Source organism: Rhinolophus ferrumequinum, chromosome 21, assembly GCF_004115265.2.
Source record: "Rhinolophus ferrumequinum isolate MPI-CBG mRhiFer1 chromosome 21, mRhiFer1_v1.p, whole genome shotgun sequence".
Taxonomy (NCBI): Eukaryota; Metazoa; Chordata; class Mammalia; order Chiroptera; family Rhinolophidae; genus Rhinolophus; species Rhinolophus ferrumequinum.
In genome coordinates this window covers 27,540,112-27,560,410 of record NC_046304.1, presented here as the reverse complement: position 1 = coordinate 27,560,410, position 20,299 = coordinate 27,540,112, and the positions used below count along the sequence as shown (strand labels likewise).

The 20,299-nt window shown below is 47.5% G+C and overlaps 1 protein-coding gene and 1 long non-coding RNA gene across 4 annotated transcripts; one reads left to right on the top strand and one right to left on the bottom strand.

Moving 5' to 3' along the window:
* LOC117013571 (uncharacterized) lies at positions 1–12,567 on the bottom strand. The gene is made up of 4 exons (XR_004421351.1): positions 12,481–12,567; positions 11,323–11,415; positions 2,092–2,204; positions 1–1,737 (listed from the first exon to the last, which is right to left on the bottom strand). It is a non-coding gene; the product is annotated as an uncharacterized LOC117013571 (long non-coding RNA).
* A 212-nt stretch (positions 12,568–12,779) lies between these two features.
* Positions 12,780–20,096, top strand: DYNLL2 (dynein light chain LC8-type 2). Of its 3 annotated transcripts, none has more exons than XM_033091034.1 (3): positions 12,780–13,041; positions 15,957–16,095; positions 18,034–20,096. In XM_033091034.1, the coding sequence occupies exons 2-3, from the start codon at positions 15,964–15,966 to the stop codon at positions 18,169–18,171; spliced, it is 270 nt and encodes an 89-aa protein (XP_032946925.1). In that variant the 5' UTR covers positions 12,780–13,041; positions 15,957–15,963; the 3' UTR covers positions 18,172–20,096. The 3 variants fall into 3 exon arrangements, with proteins under 3 accessions (XP_032946925.1, XP_032946927.1, XP_032946926.1); XM_033091036.1 differs by lacking the exon at positions 12,780–13,041 and adding an exon at positions 13,372–13,521; XM_033091035.1 differs by lacking the exon at positions 12,780–13,041 and adding an exon at positions 13,467–13,490.
* The last annotated feature ends 203 nt before the right edge of the window (positions 20,097–20,299 follow it).

Genomic DNA, 20,299 nt, shown 5'->3' with positions numbered 1-20,299 from the left:
TCTCCTTGTGGTTTTTATTTGCATTTCTCTGATGATTAGAAAACCTTTTTGTTTTACTGAGATGGAACAGAGGCCAAGAGGAAATGACTTCCCCAAAGTCCACAAAGAGAGACACAGCCTGGATAAGAACAGAGGCCTCCTGATTCTCCCCTTTGCCCTGTGTCACGTTGCCTCCCAATCTGGCCCCTCATCCCACCCTGAGTTAGAACGCTCCTGAGTTAGGAATCACTCTCTGCGATTCTTGCCCCCATTTGCAGTCTCCCAGCAGGGCCTCTCCTTCATTTGTTTTGCGCTTGATGAAATCTTTGCTTTCAGTCTTCCTTACTCCCAACTAAGACTGAGGAGGTTCTGTATAACCCCAGAGGAAAACAGGCTAGTGATAAGGACTGTCAGCCGAATTAGCCTGGCCTGGCCTTATCTACCCTCCACTCCCACCTCTCTCCACATCAGCCACCTTTCCTGAGGTCTCTTCCAGCCTTTGTGCCCCTTCTGGTGGGCAGAGATGCTCACATCCACTCATCCTTGTGAAAGAAGATGGATCTTCTCCTTCAGCCCCAATCCCAGGGCTCAATCTGCTGGAGAGAAAGGAACGAGCCTTTCCAGGTGGGCAGAATCCAGGAGATAGGCCAACACACTGCACCAAGCCCCAAGGGCTGACTCCCCATCTTTGGAGACCCTGAAGTTTGGTTCAACAGAACGTGGTTCTAAAGATGAGGGCCATTGCTTGGAGCTCGGTGGGTACTCTGGCCTATAACGCTTGTTTGTGTCATTGTACTACGCCTTAAGTTCATTTTGGCATTCATTCAGTGTTCCAAAGTTCAACCCCAACCCAATTTACTGGCCTCATCTCTTTCTTCCCTTCTAACGGGCTAAGCTGTAGTCAACGGGAATTCTGTAAAAATATCACATTTTCTTTCTGTGCCCCTATCCTTCTAGAATGCTCTACCCTCCTGTTCCACATGAGCAGAAAACCCACACTCTGTCACATTCCCTGATTATACCAGCTGACATGTATTGCGCTCTACTATATATGTGCTGGACACTACACTTGTCTTCAAAATAACCACAAAATTCTCCCCATTTATCCATTTGGGTCACACAGTTATTAAGTGGCAAAATCAGGCTTTGAACCCAGGCCTGTGTCTCCAGAGTTTGTACTCTCAGCCACTATACTATATTACCTCTCAAGAAACAGCCACCTTTTCCAAAATTATCTTTCTCTTAGCCAGAATTTTATCGTCACTTTCTTTATTACACATCACTTTTCTATTGTTTCCTGTGACTACTTATATCATATACCTTAACTTCCTTACTACACTGTGAGCTTTTCAAAAGTAGGGCCTGGGTCACATTAGGCGTGTTCCCAACAGCTGGCCCAGTGCTAGCACCTGGCAGGGGGCTATTAAATGTATTTTGGATGAAGGAATGAATACATGATTGAATGGATTCGAATCATAGCAAGTTCTAATGTCTGCCCACGGAGGACTAGGGAATTGGAACTCAGTTTTCTGACGGGCCCAGTTTCACATTTCCTTTTTCAAGGCAGGCACCACGGGAAATGAAGGGAATGGAAGGGTTTCATAGATGAGTGAGAACAGGAAGACAAACTCCTGCCTGTCTGTAATTACAGAGCCTCTTCTTGCTGGCTACTGCTGGCAGCATACTGGGGAACGTGTTTTCAGTTTTCCAGGTTGGGAACTGCAGGTACTACTGATTGCTTTGTGAGATCTGACCTGGCTGTGAAAGGAAAAGAGAGACAAGGATAATAAAAGCTGAGAGCAATGGCTTTGCCAGGTGGGAGGGAAGACCTCAGCGTGCATCCCAACTTCAGGACTCACTTCAATAGGAAAGAGGAAAATCTAGCCACCCTTTCTATGCTGGACGCTTTTGGGATCAGGGACTCCACATGGAGGAGCCCACAGCAGCGTGGTCTCTAGCTGGGTGAAGGGCAGTGTCAATCCACTGAGAGCCCTTCCAAGTTGAGAAGGGGTCACGGGAGGCTCTAAGGTGCAAGGACCTGGGTAGAGGACCTGGGATGTGGGTATTAACTGCGAAGGGTGTGTGTTTGTGTGTGCGTGTTTTCAGGCTCACCTGGGTATGTCAGAAGCAGTGAGGGGGCCAAAATGGGACTCCACTCCTTTCAGGATCCTGAGATTCCCAGCTGGGCCCACTTTTTTCAAGGCTCTGTTCGAGACTCAGCTTCTCTGGTGCAAGTTTAGAACAGGTAAATCAGGCTACTGGGTTATGGCTGGGGGGAAGGTTTCCAGCACCGCCACTTTTGTTGCGAGAAGGTGGGTTCCCACCCACCACTCCCGGCCTCATTCCCACAATATGGTCATCTGTGCTCAAACAGAACAATAGCCTAAAAACCTTGTCTTTGCATGGTACTTCTACTCTGATACTTCTATTTTCAAAGCCCATTTACATCCATTATTGCCTTCCATTCTCACAACAGCCCCTCCAGATAGGCAGAAAGCAGACTCGTTTGATTATAGATGAGGAGTTGAGGCCCAGAGAGGTTAAGTGACTTGGGTTACACAGTAAGTCAGCAATGGAGCCCCAGGGACCCCTCTCTGTCTTCCTGACTCCAAATTCTTTCCTGTCGTCATTCACCTCTGGGCCCCCATTCCCCCATCACCTTCACCTCCTGTCTCCTAAAAGGAAACCTCCACAGAGAGGCTCACGCTCCATTAGCAACACGCACATCAGTTCTCCTGGTGCTGGGTAAAGAGCAACTCAGAAGCACCCTCCTCACCGCCTTCCCCGTTTCAAGCCCCCCTACGCCACCCCCACTCAGGAGGAAGCTCATCTCTGGTGAGAATCCTCAATATAGCCCTTTCTGAAAATGTTGGGGCACCTGCCAGGGAGCTTTCCTGGGAGGACAGTCAGTGCCATCTGTGCTTCCTGGGGAGAAGGAAGAGACAGTGGTGGCCTGGGTCTCCATCAATGGGCCTATGAGGCCTAGAGCAGGACTGAAGACCAGGTAACAGGCTGTGCATTTCCCTGTGCCTCACCTCCCAAACTGGGAACATAAGGGTCACTGTGTAGCCATCTCTTTAAGACTTAGAAGTCACCTAGTCTGGCGACTCCATTGAAACTTTATCTGGCTTTGGGGTAAGTCATTCATTGATTCAGCAAATACTTGTTGACTACTGACCATGTACCAGCCTTTGTTCTAGGTGCTGGGGATACCACAGTATCCCCAGAACATGAGGCAAGATTCCAACCAGTCTGGAGAAGGACATAGTTAGTTGGCACACTGTTATCTGGAGGTGGGGTGGGGTGAGGTCAGGATAGAGAAGTAATGGGAACTCCGAGAAGCAGGGTAGCTGGGAAGGCCTCTCAGGGAAGAGACACACCTAAGCTGAGGCTGGAAAGATGAGTGGAGCATTAAGCCACCCAAGAGCGGAAGCCGAGTTCCAGGCACAGGGAAGAGCATGTGTGAAGGGCCAGGGGCTAGAGCACACCTGGTACATGTAAGGAACTGAAAGAAGTGTGTAGGACTGGAGCGTAGAGTGCAGGGGGCAGACGGATGGAGGAGGTTGTGAAAGATGAGGCTGGAGGGCGAGGCTGGGAGTGGGTCAGGGAGGGCTTGAAAACCATACTGAGTGGCATGAACTCTATCCTAAAGACAATAAGCCACTGAAACGTTTCAAGAAGCCAGGTGACATGTTCAGATTTGTGCTTTAGAAAGATCATGTTTGCTTTTGTGGAGAGCGGTGCTGTTCAATAGAAACAATGAGAGCTAGAAAGGTGAGCCACATGTGTAACTGGAAAACTTCTTGTAGCCACACTAAAAATGTACAAAGAAACAGGTGAAACTAATTTGAAATAATGTTTTATTTAATACATCAAAATATTATCGTTTAACATATCAATGGAGAAATATTAAGACATTTTACATTTTTTTCCTATTAAGCCGTTGAAGTCCAGTGTGTATTTACACTTACAGTGCATCTCAATTTGGACTAGCCACTTTTTGAGTGCTCAATAGCCACATGTGTTTGGTGGCTACCATTCTGGACATTGTAGACGTACAGAATACATTTGAGAGGAGCAAGAATGACAAAGCTGTTGCAGTTGACCTAGGGGAGGATTGGTGGCTTCGGGATAGAGATAAAGGGACAGATTTCAGAGATCTGACTCCCAGGTTTTCATACCAGGCCTGGACTTAACACCTCTGGACTCCTTTTCTCTAAAATAAATTCCTATCTTGTTTGGGTTGTTTTGCTTGGGGGGGGTTTCCTTCTACTCACAGCTGGACCTAATTGTAATGAATACAGCACCTAAATGGAGATGTGCAACGTACAGTTAGATCTGATGGATCTAAATAAGGAGAGAGGTCTGAGAAAGCTACATATAGATTTGGGAGTTCCCAATCCATTGCTAGTCATTGAAACCATGGCAACATGTGAGCTTTCCAAGGGACAAGGGTCTGCTGAGAAAGAAAAAGGATCTAGAACAGAACTCTAAAGAACACCAACACTTAGAATGGGCAGAGGAGAGGAGCCTGCTAAAGCATGCAGAGAGGTAGGAAGGAAATCAGAGAAGTGCTATGCCATGGAAGCTTAGGGAGGAGAGAGTCCCAGAGAGGGGTGATCAACAAGAGTAAAGGCAACTGTCTCTGCTGCTTCTACTATGGATGTGGATGGCACCAGAGAGCCTGAATAAACCAACTTAGGTTTCTGTTGCAGCCCCAAATTCCTACATAGGCTGGTCATGTCATCCTCTTGTTCAGTGCCTTCAGGGGGCCCAAGTACCTTAAAGTTCTAGTTTCTTAGCACATCCTTTAGGCCCCTCCAAAGTCTGGCTCTAGCTTTTCCGTCCAGGCTGTTCCCTTCCCCAGCACACTCTGTCCCTGCCAGGCCTGGCTTCCTACCATTCCCTGCCTTGGCTTGTGTGCTTCTCTCTGACCGAAGAACCTTCCCTCCTTCCCTTTTCCCCTGAATCCTACCATGCTTCAAGACTGATCTCAAATGCCAACTCTTCTATTCCCTGACTCTTCCAGACAGATTAAATGCCCCCAATCCCATCTCCCATGTGCTTACTCAATCATAGCTCTCATTGTAGTCTGGCCTGTGTTAAAGTTGGTTGAGTACATGTGTGTCTCCCCAACTAAAGTGGGAGCTTGGAAAAGTCTGAGGCTGCTTCTGGCTACTCATCCCTGTTCCCCTTAGTACCTTCCTCAGAGCTTGTTACAGATTTAAGAAATGTTTATGGATTTAATGGAATTTTTGTCCCTCACAGCTCCCCAAGTAATAGTGTGGTCTCTATCTTTATTGTCCTATCACTCCAAGAGTCATGAGGATGATGGAGACACTAATAGAGAGAGAGAGCCCTGGTTTTGAGTGAAATAGACAAGGAGTTGAGCTTGAATGCAGATGCTTAAAGAAATAGTTCCAGTCTGAGCTTCCCCTGACCCAAGCAGCTTATATCACCTGAGTGCAATAGAAAAAAATTAATGAAATTAAAAGTTGGTTCTTTGAAGAGATGAACAAAATTGACCAATCTTTAGCTAGAGTGATCAAGAAAAAAAAGACGTAAGTTATTAAAATGAGGAATGAAAGGAGACATTAGTACAGACCTTAGAGAAACAACAAGGATTATAAAGGAACACTATGAACAACTATACTATTTAATGCTATCAAACTAGATAACCTAGATAAAATGGACAGATTGTTAGAGAAACACCAATTACTGAAACTACTTCAAGAAGTAAGTAATCTGAATAGACATAAAAGAAGTAAAAATTACATTAGTATTTTAAAAACTTCCCACAGAAAAAATTCCAGGCCCAGATGGCTTATACAAAATGTTCAAAGAATTAATACTGATCCTTCATACTCTTCCAAAACATAAAACAGGAGGGGACAATTTCCAACTCATTCCATGTACTACCCAGTATTACCCAGATACCCAAACAAGGCAAAGACAAGAAAATTATGTGTCAATATCACTTATAAACATAGATGCAAAAATCCTCAACAAAATACGAGCAAAATGAGCCCAGCAACATATAAAAAGGATTATACATCATTATCAAATGTGACTTATCCCAGGAAGGTAAGATTGGTTTAATATTTGAAAACCAATGTCATACACCATATTAATAAGAATAATGGACCAAAACCACATGATCATCTCAATAGATGCCAAACAAGTATTTGAAAAAGTTCAATACCTTTTCACAATAAAAAACATTCAACAAACTAGTATAAAGAGCATCTACAAAAACCCCACATCTAACATTAGACTTAGTGGTGAAAGACTGAAAGCTTTCCCCTAAGATCAGGAACAAGACAAAGATGTTTTCTATTCAACACTATACTGAAGATTCTTGGCAGGACAACTAGGCAAGTAAAATGAATAAAAGGCACCCATATTGGACAGAAGTAAAAATATTCATAGATGATATGATTTTGTATATAGAAAATTCTAACACATATACACACACACAATTAGGGATTAATGAATGAGATCAGCAAGGTTGCAAAATACAAACTACAATATAAAAAAGTCAAATGCATTTTTATACACTTGCATTGAACAATATGAATATAAAATTAAGAAAACAGTTCAATTTATAATATAAAAATAACAAAACACTTAGGAATATATTTATCAAAAGAAGTGCAAGACATGTACACTGAAAAATGTAACATATTATTGAAAGAAATTAAAGGAGACCTAAATAAATGGGAAGAAATCCTATGTTCATGGATCATAACTATAGACCAATGGAATAGAAGTGGGATCCAGAAATAAATTCATATATTCATGGTCAGTTGATCTTTGAGAAGGGTATCAAGACAATTTAGTGGTGAAAGAATAGTCTTTTCAACTAATGATGTGGGATAATTGAACATTCACATGCAAAACAATGAAGTTAGATCCTATTTCACACCATACACAAAAATTAACCAAAAATAGATAATTTCGCAGAAGAAAAACATAGGTGTAAATCTTTGTGATCTTGGGTTAAACAGTGATTTCTTGGATATGCCATCAAAAGTATAACTGACAAAAGGAAAAACAGACAAATTGGTCTCATCAAAATTAAAAACTTTTGTGCTTCAAAGGTTATCATCAAGAAAGTGAAAATACACACAATAGCCAAGACGTGGAAACAATCAAAATGCCCATCGGTAGATGACTGGATTAAGAAATTGTGGTACATTCATACAATGGAGTATTACTCGGCCATAAAGAAGAATGAAATCTTACCATTTGCAATGACATGAATGGACCTAGAGAACAACATTATGCTAAGTGAACTAAGTCAGATGGAGAAAGACAAATACCATATGATCTCACTTATATGTGGAATCTAAAAAATAGAATAAACGAACAAACAAATCAGAAACAGTTGCAGAGATATAGAGAAAAACTGAGGGTTGCTAGATGGGAAGGGGGTGGGAATAAGGTAGAAGGTGAGAGGATTAGAAAGCACAAATTGGTAACCACAAGATTGCCAGGGGGACATGAAAGACAGTTTGGGGACTATAATCAATAATGTTGTAAAGATTTTGTAGGGTGTCAGACAGGCACTTTTCTTATTAGGGAGACAACTTCATGGATGGTATAGATGCCTGACCACTGTGCTGTACACCTGAAGCTGAAGCTGAATAAGATTGTATATCAACTATAATTATATATATATATATATATATATATATATATATATATATATATATATATCATCACGGGATATGGAGTACAGCATAGGGAATAGACTCAATGGAATAGACTCATAGGGAATAGACTCGTACGATGTCAGAGGGGTAGTAGATTGGGGGCGGGGGATAATCACTTTGTGAGGGGTGTAACTGTCTAACTAATATTTCTCTGATTCACAGGGAAGGTACCCTTTGTGATACTGTGTTTCCCTGAAAATAAGACCTAGCCGGACCATCAGCTCTAATGCGTCTTTTGGAGCAAAAATTAATGTAAGACCGAGTTAAAAGGTGGACTTGTGACTCCAAGATGCATTAGAGCTGATGGCAGCTAGGTTTTAATTTTGGGGAAACACAGTAGGGGGTATTGAAATCAAAGAGTCATAGGGGGCTAACAGGGACCTTATAGATGATCCATTCCTACATTTTCTAGATGAAGAAATCCAGATTCTGAGAGGTGAAATGACTTGACTAGAGCCACTTTGGGCTTTAGGGCTTTTCCTCTGACTCCCAGTCCCGTGCTTATCTCACTAGCCGCCAGTCACATGGTTGACCTTGGCTGGCTCCTCCAGGTTTCAGGGGAGAAGCAGCAATATTTTGGGCTTGGTAAATGGTGGCCTAGGGAAGTATGTCTTTCCAGGCCACCCAAGAAATCAACAAGGAATTGGGGCAGATTCCAGTAGTTCTAGTCATACTGCTTTTTTCCTTAGGTTTTGCCCATTGGGTACTTGGCAGAGGGGACTGACACCAGGGTTTGCACTGCAATGGGAGTCTCCACCCTCCTGGAGCTCCTGAAGCAAGTCAAAAGCTAAAGAGCTTGATGAAATGAACTCTGTCACTGTCATGGTCTCTGTCTTCTGGGTGACGCAATCAGCTGGGATGGGAGAGCCCTTGGTTGCCTTTATCAGGTGTCAGGATATCAGCCAAATATCCAGTGGCAAGTGTGAGGAGGAAATCAATTGAGAAATCAGGCCTGGTCTTTAATCAGGGCTGACAATGATTTCCCTTAGCTAGCAACTCAGCTCTAGGCAGGAAGGGCCCCGTGTAAATAGCATTCATTGCTGGTTCTAGAGAGATTGCTGGTTCTAGAAGCCAGCCCGGCTCCACCATGGTTCTTTGGGTGGAAGAAACAGTGTGTCTTTCCAAGCTGTATTTTTCAGCTATTAATGGGCATGATCAGTTTAACCAATCCTCACAGAGAACATCCCATGTTCCAGGAATGGTGCTAAGTTCTGCAGCCCACACATAAATAAGGTGTGATCCCTGTCTGCAAGGAACTACAAGCATAAGATTGACAAGTTTAATAAAATGTGGTCAATAATAAGCCCCGGATGTACCAAAGCACCAAAGAGGGCTATGCATCACACCTAGGATTCAGGGAAGGCTTTGTAGAGGACATTCAAACAAAGGAGTTAGCCAGGAAAGAAAACCACAGCCTCATAGGCTAGAGAACCACATGGACAAAGGACCTGGGTGTGGGGGAACCACAGGCAGCTCATGGTCTTACTAGAGATTGAAGATGGATATGAGAAGTGTGGGGAGATAAGGCAGAGAGGCGGGGTGTGTGTGTGTGTGTGTGTGTGTGTGTGTGTGTGTGTGTGTGAGAGAGAGAGAGAGAGAGAGAGAGAGAGAGAGAGAGAGGTGCCTGGGATGTTTGCATTTTAGATAAATCACTGCAGTATGGATTTGGAGAAAAGGAGCCAAGAATGGGAGCAGGGAACCAATGGGAAGACATGATAAGTGCCTGATGCAAGGCATTCATAATGAGAATGAGGCACTTATAACAAAAGGAGACATGAAAGGAGACATGAACTGGAGAAATAGCCAGTAGGTGAGTGATGGAGATGTGGTGGGTAAGGGAATCCAGTGGGCTCGCAGGTTTCTAACTAGGTGACTGGGTGAATAATGGGGTCATGAACTGAGATAAGAAATACAGGGAAGGGAAACAAGTCTGGAAGAGAGATGTTGATGATGGCTAACTCTTATTACTCACTTATATGGACCAGGCATTGCGCCAAGAATTTTTCATGCATTTTCTCACAACTCTAAGAGGTAGATCTTATTCTCGATTTATAGATGAGGAAAATGAAACTCTGAGATGTTGAATGGCTTGGCCGGATCTGCACAGCTGGTAGAGTGGTGAAAAGCAGTGACAATCCAGGCATTCTGGCTCCACGGCCAATGGTCTTCATGGCCAGGGTTTATATGTGCATATGTGAATAGTCTGAAGAATCTACGCGATACCCACAGCGGAGAGATCTGGGACTTAGGAGGGCTACCAGGGCCCAGATCGTGGTAAAAGCCATACATGTGGATGAAACTACTCAAATTGAGCAGTGACTGAAGCACAGTGCCCCGGGGAATCCTTAAGTTAAAGAAGTAGACAGAGGGTAAGGGGCCACAGATGACACAAAAACAAAAGTCCCCTCGGATTTTTAAATCTGAAGATATGGTTCAGCTAGCTGGGCAACAGAAAACTGGGCAATCACGAATGTGTAGTGGCATCAAATAAAAACGTGCACCAAGTTAGCTGGCATAGTAATTACTCCAGTTACTATGTTGCATAGTAATTATCCTAAACAGTTAAGCATTTTACATAAATAGCAGTAATTAGTACAGCACAAGTTTCCCAAACTGTGTCCTGTGGAATAGTAGTTCCTGGAGATGTTAATAAGTATTTGGATAAAAAAGGGTTTGGAGTCAGATAAACTTAGGAAATGCTGGTATGATTTAGATGGAGTGCTGAACGCATGGTTTACACTTTTTTCTTTTCTTTTCTATGTTAGGAGACTGGAGAGTGGAGTGGCTGAGTAGACAGCCTGGACTTGAATCCTGCCACTGACAAGCTGGGTAATCTTGGGCAAATGACTGAATTTCTCTAAGCAGCAGTTTCCTCTGTACAGGGGAATAGTAATATACTCACTGTGATTGTTTCAGAGATTAAATACAATAATGCATACCTTTACAACACTCAGAAGAGAGCCTGGCACACAGTGAGGGCTCTATACATGTTAACTCTTATCTATAAACCATACTGTTATTAACAAGTCTCCCTGATATCCTAGAGGTTAGTCCTGTTCACACACATTTCTCACACACACACACACTGACACCGTTATTTCTTAAAAGTCAAAAGTCTTGGTTCTGACTGCTGTTAGTTGAAATTCTCTTCAACTAAGGTAGGTGTCCCTACCTCCACCCCACCACAGCCCAGGACTAGGAATGACCAAATTCTTGCCCTACTCTACCATAGGGGGAGGGGGGGCCAGGAAGAGGGAGGATTTATACCCTGGCTGCATGGCTTTGGAAGGACCACCACCGGTTCATAGTCGTCCCTTATGCATGCGCGGAAAAGGCACACATCTTTTGGGTGGACGCTGGCCTGTATCAGAGCACACAGCTTCGCAAGTGGAGCGCAGGCCGCATATTGCTCCTAAGGCTGACTGCCTTTGTACAATGAACCACTTGCCCAACCAGACACGGTGTTTCTGACCTCCAGGTCATAGAAGGGGCTGGAAGCTAATCATCATCAGAGGAAGAGGGTCCCAGTTCTTCTTCCAGTAGTCCATGAGATTAACTCTCCGTAAGCCCTAAGTGGAGAAAGCATCCTTCTCCTCCCTCCCTCCCCACGTGTCCCCCACTCACTCACACAGAGGCTGACATCAGAATATCCTTGCTGTAAGGAGATACCTCAGACCGTGCCTGTTTCTCTGACATCCTGATTGAGGTTGGGAGATGAGAGCTGTGGAAAGCAGAAGTGGGCGGGGATGATTTTCCAAGTTTCCCCTGACATATAACGAACACTAAATAATGATGTTCCAAACCCGAGCAGGCCAGGGCCAAAGCCAGTCTGACTTCCTGACTAAGGTTTGGGACAGTGAAGGGAAAATAATGGGAATTCTTAACCCTCACTGTGTGGCCCAAATGCTTGGCTCCCAACAGACCACTCCTTTAGGTAGACACCTCCTTTGTGAAACAGAGGGGAAGGAAAAAACAGATGTTTCCTGATCTCTGGAGGTGGGTGGGGATGGAGTGGAGGGCAGGCACTCTCCCAGGGTGCACATGCACTTACACGCATGCTCACAAACAGCCTCTTCAGCTAGCAGAGGGGTTGGTGCCTAGAAGCACCACTTTTCTGCCTAGAAGCCACGTCCAGGCCTGACCTGGGCTGACTGGGCAAGGGCTCTCCCCTCTCTGTACCTTGGTTCTCCTTTACAAGGTGAGGAATATGGATGAGGTGAATTTTAAGGCTCCTCACAGCTCTGACACGCTACGGTTCCCACCTCTAGGGGGTTTTGTTCACTCCCCCTCCAGTCCTGTCTAACCAGACAGGTGGGGACCTACTAACCAGAAACGGCGTACTCTCACGGGGGCCTCTGAACCAAAGACAAACCTCTCTTCTCACAATTGTGCTTTGGGTCTGCCTCCATTGCTCTTCAACATAAACAGCAGCTGGAGCCCCCAGCTGGGAGTTTAGGTCCTGTGGCCTAGAGACTGGGGGGGTATGAGCTGCATGGGGAGGGGACCTTCCCGGGAAGTGAAGGGAAGGGCCCTGGGATTGCTGGACTTTCACCTCTCCGAAGGGCTGGCTGTTCCTCTCCTAACCACAGATATGGGGGTTGGGAAGGGGTCCTGTCTTTTCATTTGAGACTGATGACTTCACCTTCCCCTTCCTCTCCCTAAAGTTAGGATCTCTACCTCTTCCCCATCAGCTCCTTGGGTCTGAAATCTCCATCCCCCTCTTTCTTTATTCTTTCAGGGACTGGGGTCTTTAGCCCCTCCCTCTCTCCCTCTCTTTGAGCCTCACCTCTTTATTCCTTTTTAGGCAGGGCCTCTCCAACCCTGGGTAGAAGGGTCTGCATTCCTCTTCTTTTTTTCTTAAGGCCACATCTCCCTCCCCCCTACCCTTTCCAACCCCCCTCCCCACCCCCCTCTCTCTGCCCCGAGGCATTGTGGGAGGAAACAAGATGTGGGGCGAGAGCGGCGCGGGGAGAAGCCCGCAGTGCGGGGCCTGGCGGACACAGCCAATGGGGAGCGCGGACGGCGGCGCGCGCGGCGGGGGGGCGGGGGCGGGGCGCTATTTCAGGGGGGGCTGCGCGTCGGCAGCTCTCAGCGGCAGAGCGGAGCGGAGCTGCGAGGCGCTATCGCGAATCAGGCGGGCGGGCCGGCAGGCGCGAGGAGCGCGGGCGGCCGAGGAAGCTCGAAGGGCGGACAGCGGCGGCGAGCGCTCGGCCGGGGGCTGCGGGAGCCGGACACCGCGGCGGCGGCGGCTGCTGCAGGAGGAGCCGAGGGGACACCGCCCCTGCCCGCGCCCTGCCTCAGGCCATCGCTGCTCCCCCGGGGCCCCGCGCGTCTCGCCTGCGTGAAGGTGAGCGGTGGGGGGCGTCCCCGGAGCGGCGGCCCGGCGCCCGTTGCGTGGGGCCCTACTCTCGGTGCCCCTGCGGCCTCCTCGCCGCACGCGGGGCGGGGAGCAGGACTGGCTTTGGCGTGACGGCCCCGGCGTCCCTCCTCGGAGCTGCGCCACCCTGTGCCCTCTCGACCTCCGGGGCCCGGCTGGAAGCCCCGGGCTGCGCAGGTGTCGGGCTTGTTCCCTGGGGGAGTCTCCCTGCGCTGCGTGGAGGCCTCTGGTGTTTGGGGCCGAGGGGGTGGGGTGGAGAGGGCTCGGGCGTGACGCGGCTCCTCCTGCCACCGCCGCCGCCACCGCCGCCGCCGCCACCACCACCACCACCGCCACCCTCTGGGGCGTCCTTTCTGCGGCGAGGACGCCCAGTCACCCCAGCGCTCCTCGGGAGAGGGCGGCTGACCGGCCGGGCGGAGGTGGGGAGAAGGATGCTTTCTCATTCCCCAGGTGCTTGCCTCCTGGGTGATGGGATGGCGGAGGGGCTACGGCCTCTTCGGAGATCTGAAGGGAGGAAATACTAGCGTTTGTGTGTGTGGAGGGCCGGGGAGGGCGGTCCATGTCATTGGGTGCGTAGCCTTTCTCGGGGCCAAAACCGGGGATAGAAGATGGGGAGCTGTCCTGGTGCCCTTTTCGCTTTTCAGAGGAGTTCCTGGCTCGTGACTGAGGCAGCCGGCCTGGGGCCCTTTGGTCATCGTGCTATCTGGAGGCCCAGGTTCCTTGCTCTTTTTCCCAGGAGGGAGGGCCTAGGCTGGGCACCTCCCTATTCTTTTCTCACTGGCACCTTGGACAGGGGAGACCGGGGCTAGGCTTCACCTCTCCGACGCCCGGGGGGCCCAAGGGTGAAGAATCGTGGCATTGTAGTCACAAGACCAATGTTACGTAACTGCAGGCGCTCTCCTGGAGAGTAAGGTGGCTTTTAATTACTGTGATAAAGTTGTTGCTTTGGACTTTGGGGATGAGGCAGCGGAGCAGGTGAGCTTGCTGGGAAAACAGGTGCTAATTTCACACTTGAACTTCTCTGTTTGTAACTTGGTTCCACCCTCACCCCTGGGTTTATAAAAAGTTCCCCTTTCTGAGTGGTGAGCTGGAACAGGCCACCAGGTAACACTAGTTTTCTTCACGTATGAAGACCCATATAATATCAGCACATTTTCCCTGTGATGCTCCTGTACCTTTGCTCAAACTCATGCAGCTGCCTCATTTATCTTATTTAAAAATCATGGGTTTTTAAAAAGATGATTTGCCCAAGGTCATAAAGCTGGTCTGGCCTTGAACAGGGTTCCCCTGACCTTTCCTCAGCACCTGGCAGTGCTCACAGACACAGCGTGAGGCTCTGACTTTTCCTCTCAGGGGTTGTGGGGCCAGAGGGTGCTGGTCCACTGACCCGTTGTTCTGTCAGTCTTTGCTGAAGTGGAACCAGCCCTGCTTAGTTTGATAGTGCCAGACAAAGGTGCTGCCCAACTGCCAGCTGGCATGCATGCATTCTTTGCATCTGGTACAGCCGAAAGGAGTAATCATGAGTTCTGTTTCCCTTTCAGCCTACCCAGTCCACAGGCTAGTGTGGACTGAAATCAGGGTGGCCTGGAATCGTAACAGGGAGCTCTCTCCTCCTGGAGCAGGCAGAACCCGGGTAGCCTTGTGTCAGACTGGATCAGGGCTGGAATGAGAGCATCTTTTGTTCACTGGGCTGGGCCCCGGAGTGGTGCTCGGGGTGGGACGTGGTAGGGGGTGGATTGTTATTGCTCTGTGAGACAGGACTGTGGTCAAGAACAGAGGACAGGATTTTCCCGCACTTCACCTCTATTCCTGCATTGCACCTTTACTTACATGCTGCAGACTGCCAGGCAGGTTCTGGCCAGCCCTCTGGGGTTTTCTGCCATCCTAGGACGGGACCATGCAAGGTCTACCCCAGAACTCTGGTTGCTATAGGAGGAATACCTTGGTTTAGATAGCAGAGATATGAAACAGGCTGTTAAAATCGTAATGCTTCACCTTTTGTTGTCTCAGTCACCACTGGGCATTGGTAGCCTAGGGATCGGCAACCTTTATCCGTAAAGGGCCAGAGAGTAAATATTTTAGGCTTTATATGTCATATAGTCTCTTTCAACTACTCAATTCTGCCATTGTAGCTTGTTCCTTTATTTACAAAAACAGGTGGGATTAAAAAAAAGGTAGCGGGGCTGAATCTAGCCAATGGGACAGACCCCGGTATAGACTGTTTTTGTTTGCAGATGTTTTCATATAATTTTAATTAATGCTTATAACAACTCATGATAGAGAGCTATTCTCATTGCTACAATGGAAGTAATCAAACGGAGAAAGACTAAGTGACTTCTCCAAAGCTACAAGAGTTCATAGTCAGGACCGTAAGTCAGGCCTGCTGGTGCCTACTGTGTCACCTCTCCACTGTGATACTAATGATGTAATAATGGTCATTAAATCAAGGGCTTAGTGTGTTCAGGTGTTATGCCACCTGGTTTACCCTCAGGGTAACACTGCAGTCCCCATTTTAAAGTGATGGCATGAAAACACAAAAGTTAGGTAATTTGCCCAAAGACACAGCTAGTAGGTGATATATTGTAGTATCTTGGCTATTGGTGCTATTCAAAATATCAAAAAAAGATAAATTTAGAGTTGGGAAAAACCTCACTTTACATATGATAAAAACTGATAGCTTTTTATATCTTTATTACTATTTACTTTGTGTTGTGGCTTGGGGACCACGTCTCTGCTGCTAAGCTTTTTCCTATTGCCTCTCATCTGTGTTTTCTGTTTCCCGCACCTTCTGTGCTCCCCTCTTTCACGAAGGCCCACAGCTAGTGGCTAATGTTCATTGCTCAGAGCATGGGGTTGTCAGCCTCACGCCTTTGTTTCTTCTGCAGTGTCACGATGTCTGACCGGAAGGCAGTGATCAAGAACGCAGACATGTCTGAGGACATGCAACAGGATGCTGTTGACTGCGCCACACAGGCTATGGAGAAGTACAACATAGAGAAGGACATCGCTGCCTATATCAAGAAGGTGGCCTGGGAGAGCTGTGGCTGGGGGCCGGGGGCGGGGGGGGGAGGAGGGGGGGGCGTTAGGCCGCAGACTTGTGCCCAGGGAGGCCTGGGGCTGGGGGCATAGGAAAGCAGGTATACCTCATGCGAAAAAACAAACAAAACCTTAGGAACTTGCAAAGCAGAGAAATGAGGGGGTGAGTCTTAATTGCCAAAGCATTTGTCTTAGGAATTGTTAATAGGAGCTCTGCTGGTGTGTTGTGTATGTTTACAGTTAATGTCACTGCAAGGGATCGGGGAGAGAAGCTTCAGGTTTCAGTATAAGGCCCAATTTAGAACTATTCAAAATGAATATCAAGGATATTTGAATGGATAATGTAAGATCATATACAAATTTTCAGGGAAGTTCCTCATTTAAAGTGGGATCTCCCTATAATAATCCTCATGTAGGAGGTTTCCTTTTCCTTATTTTTAAAAGGAGTCAGGTACTGCACCATGCCCTTCTCCCCCACCTTAAGAAAAGGGTGGGTTTGAATATATAATTTTTAAAAAATGGATAAGCAATAATGGGGCCATGGGTTTATTAGTCCCTGAAAAATTCCTGAGTGAATGGGTGAATGGATATGGTTAACATGGTGAGGAATCAGCTGAGCTGGAGAATTGTTCCCCAGGGCCCCTGATTCCCTGTCAGGATCCATGTCCATTGGTGGCGTTGTTCCAGTCTTTAATGTTCTCCGCTCTCGTATCCCAAGAAGGATGCCTAGGGGTTGTGTCATTCTGGTCCATAGAGGTGCTAGGGTATCTGAGTTTTACAGAATCTGCTTTTCTCCCAAGGTGAGTGGGATGAGAAGAGGGAGCTCTGGAGTCCTGAGAGACTTTCCGTGTGTGAAGCCAAGGAGTACAGAGCCAGTAAAGCTCCTGGGGGTGCCCATGGCTCCTTGCTGAAGGATGGCCTTGCTGTCCTGTCTGGGGAGAGATTCCAGAATCATGGGACCCTCAGAGCCAGGGGAATCCTTAGATTATATCTAGTCCAGTTGTCTGGTTTTGCTGATGGGTAGAATGGCTCTGCTATGTTACAGCATCTTGAGTCAGGATTCGAGCTGGGTTTGGTGATGCATGCCCTTCCCACTGTTCCCTACTGCCTCTTGGCATCCTGTGGTACAGGACTGCGAGGAAGCCGACAAGGTGTATGTTGAGCACTTGGGGGACAGAGCCCCTAGATTGGCAGCATTGCTGGGCCTATGGTGGAGGGCTATTGCCCTTTCACAGCTATGGCAGGATGCATCTAGAACTGAGCCATCTGTTTCCTGCTGCGTCCCCGGGGTGACAGGGAGCTGCCTGTCTGATTAAGTCACAAGGATTTCCGAGGTGGCTTTGATGCTGAACTTGTGCCCCTGAGGGAAGTGCGGGAATTGCCTTGATCTCATGGCTGAGGTCCTCGTTCCGATGCTCACACCCCACATTGCGGGCACACAGGAGTGCCATTAATGTGACGTACACAGAACTCTTTCCTGGTTCTCCTCATGTTGGTCCCCATTTTACTTTAGCGTCTTGGTTTTTGGCATTTGGAAATGCTGGTTTAGTAACGTGGGAGGCAGTGGGTGGCGAGTCAGCAAGGCTTGCTCCTGTTTTACTTGTGCTGTGTGACACTGGAGTGGCCCCTTTATTCCACTGGCTTCTCTCCGTTGCTGAAGACTCTCAGGGTGGGCTGTGGAATAGGGTAGCTAGAGGGAGGAGAGATGATCAGGGTGTAAAGTGCTCGAGAGAAATAATGGAGCCTTTGTGGTGTTACATTATTAACGAAGGAAGGAGTGTCCTAGCCAGCCTCAGAACCTGAGCTCCTGAGGTTCGGGGAGCTGAGGCCATGGGCTGGGGGTGATAACTAATCAGACTCGCATTCTGATTTTTCATCCTCCAGCTGTCCTAATCACCTTTCTTCTCCCTTTTCTTCTTCTTTTAGGAATTTGACAAGAAATATAATCCTACCTGGCATTGTATCGTGGGCCGAAATTTTGGCAGCTACGTTACACACGAGACAAAGCACTTCATCTATTTTTACTTGGGTCAAGTTGCAATCCTCCTCTTCAAGTCAGGCTAGGTGGCCGCAGGGAAGGTGTCAGTGGCGGCGGCAGCGATGGCAAGCAGGCGGCGTTGCTGGGACTGTTTTGCACTGGGGCCAGCATCAGGATGTCCTCTCCAATGGCTGTGCTACTGCATGGACTGTATACTCGATTTCATGTGTATGTCGCAGTAAACAAAACCAAACTTCTTTCTGTTTAGTTGCCTGGGGAAGAAGGCTGCTTTATGTTTATTTTTCAAAACTTAAAAAAATTTTTTTGGTTGTATTGCACTAGGAAATCTGTCCCACCCCCCCTCTTTTCTCTTTCTCTCCCTATACAAAATAAAAAGCCCTCCAAAAAAGCCTATAAGACTAAGAGGGCTGGGGAAAAGAAATCAGTTTCTGGAGGTGGAACTAAAACTGTGCAGCTGCCTCTTCCTGGTGGTGGATGATGCTTTGGAAAGGCCAGGGAGGCTGCAGGGGGTTGGGTGGAGGGGGGCAATGTTAGGATTGGCAAGGAGAGAGGGATAAGAAAGGGGGCAGGGGGACTGATCTAGTACCAGGGAGAATATTCCACTGAACTGTGATTCCACGGCGTGGGGCAGGGGGGGTTGGGACAGGGTGGATTCTTTAAAGGGCCCTGAGACGTGTTTGTCTTTGGTGTGTGGGAGTGGGGAGCAGATTTGTCTTGCTGTCTTTGTCAGAGAGTTTCTAAGTAAGGGCAGTGTCTTTGTGGATTACCTTTTATTCTTCCTGCCAGAGCTCATGCTAGGAGTATGTTGAAGTTGGATTAGCTTGATTTTTTTTTTTCCTTTCCATTCTTTCTTCTCTACTTCTGTGTGCTCCCTGCTTAGCCCTCAGTTTTCTCATTCCTCTGGAGTTCTCTTAGAGCAGCCCGTTAGTTGGCTGGCAAGGGAATTTCTGGTGACTGTAGTTCCTTAGTTAGGTCTTAGCAATCAAACCAAATCAATGTCTCCCTTGATTCTTCTCTGTGTATATGTGTGTGTTTGTGTGTGTGTGTATGTGTGTGTGTGTGTGTGTCTTGGTTTGGGGTAGAGGGGAGGGAGGGGAAGTATGGTGTGGAATCTCTAGGGTATATTGGTAGATAGAGTGCACAGTTAGTTTTAAATGGGCCTTTCTGTTAAAAACCTTTGGGGGTGTCTCTTTTGGGGGTGAAGACAGGTATCACCCCCTTCAGCCATCTTGGCCAGATACTCTGCTTGCCCTATGGCTGTTTGTTCCCAGGAAGGCTTTAGGAGGACAGCCCACAATGAGATGGTCCTGCTGCCATCTGCCCTGGAGTTGGCTCTCGGTGGATAGGGAAAGGGACTTTGTGGACAGTTGCAGCCTTCTGGAGATAAAGATGGAAGTGATAACAGGGCAGTGAGGGGCTTGGGAGGAACTTTGGAGGTTAGTCTTGCAGCGAGGAAGCCAGGTATCAGGAGATGAGCAGGACCACTAGTGGGAGGAGATTCCAAGGAGAGTGCTGGGGAAATCGTCTGTTGATCAAATCAAACGGGTGGGGTGGGGGTAGGGTGGGGGGAGTCGTTGCTGATTGAGCTGCTGATTCCTGTAAATTGCATTAAAAACTCTCATGTGTATGGTTGACACTGGCGGGGTTTAGGATCCAGCTCATTTTTTTTCAACTCCATCTTTGGGGCTGGTGGGGAGGCAGGAGAATGTCCCCTCCCCATGCCTTTAGCATATGCTGAGCTTTATTTTGATGCTGACAGGGGAGGGTGGGGATTAGGATGGTGAATGAGTTCCCTGTATCAAAACCTTTTTATGAATGTCAAAATCTGTGTTTTTCCCTGCCCTCCCAGACTTGTGTGGCCAGTTGGAAATGTCTGGTTTGTGTTCATTTCTTCCTCATTTCTGGAGCAGGGGCTCAGACCCCGCCACGTCTCCTATGCTCTGCATCCATGCCTCTTTTGGACATTAAAGGTTGATTGATGCACTTCCTAGCTCTTTGGGTTTCTTTGGGGCTAAAGGGGTTGGTTAAGTGGCAGTGGTGCCACACATGGGTGGGTGGAGGGTATTTAGGGAGGAGTAGAATAGGGGCTGAAGAGAGAAGACCAGGCAGAGATACTGATTGGCCTCAATCAGGTTTTAGTTGTAGGGCCTAGGCTTGGGGGAAAACGAACCAGCAGCACTCACCCACAAGATT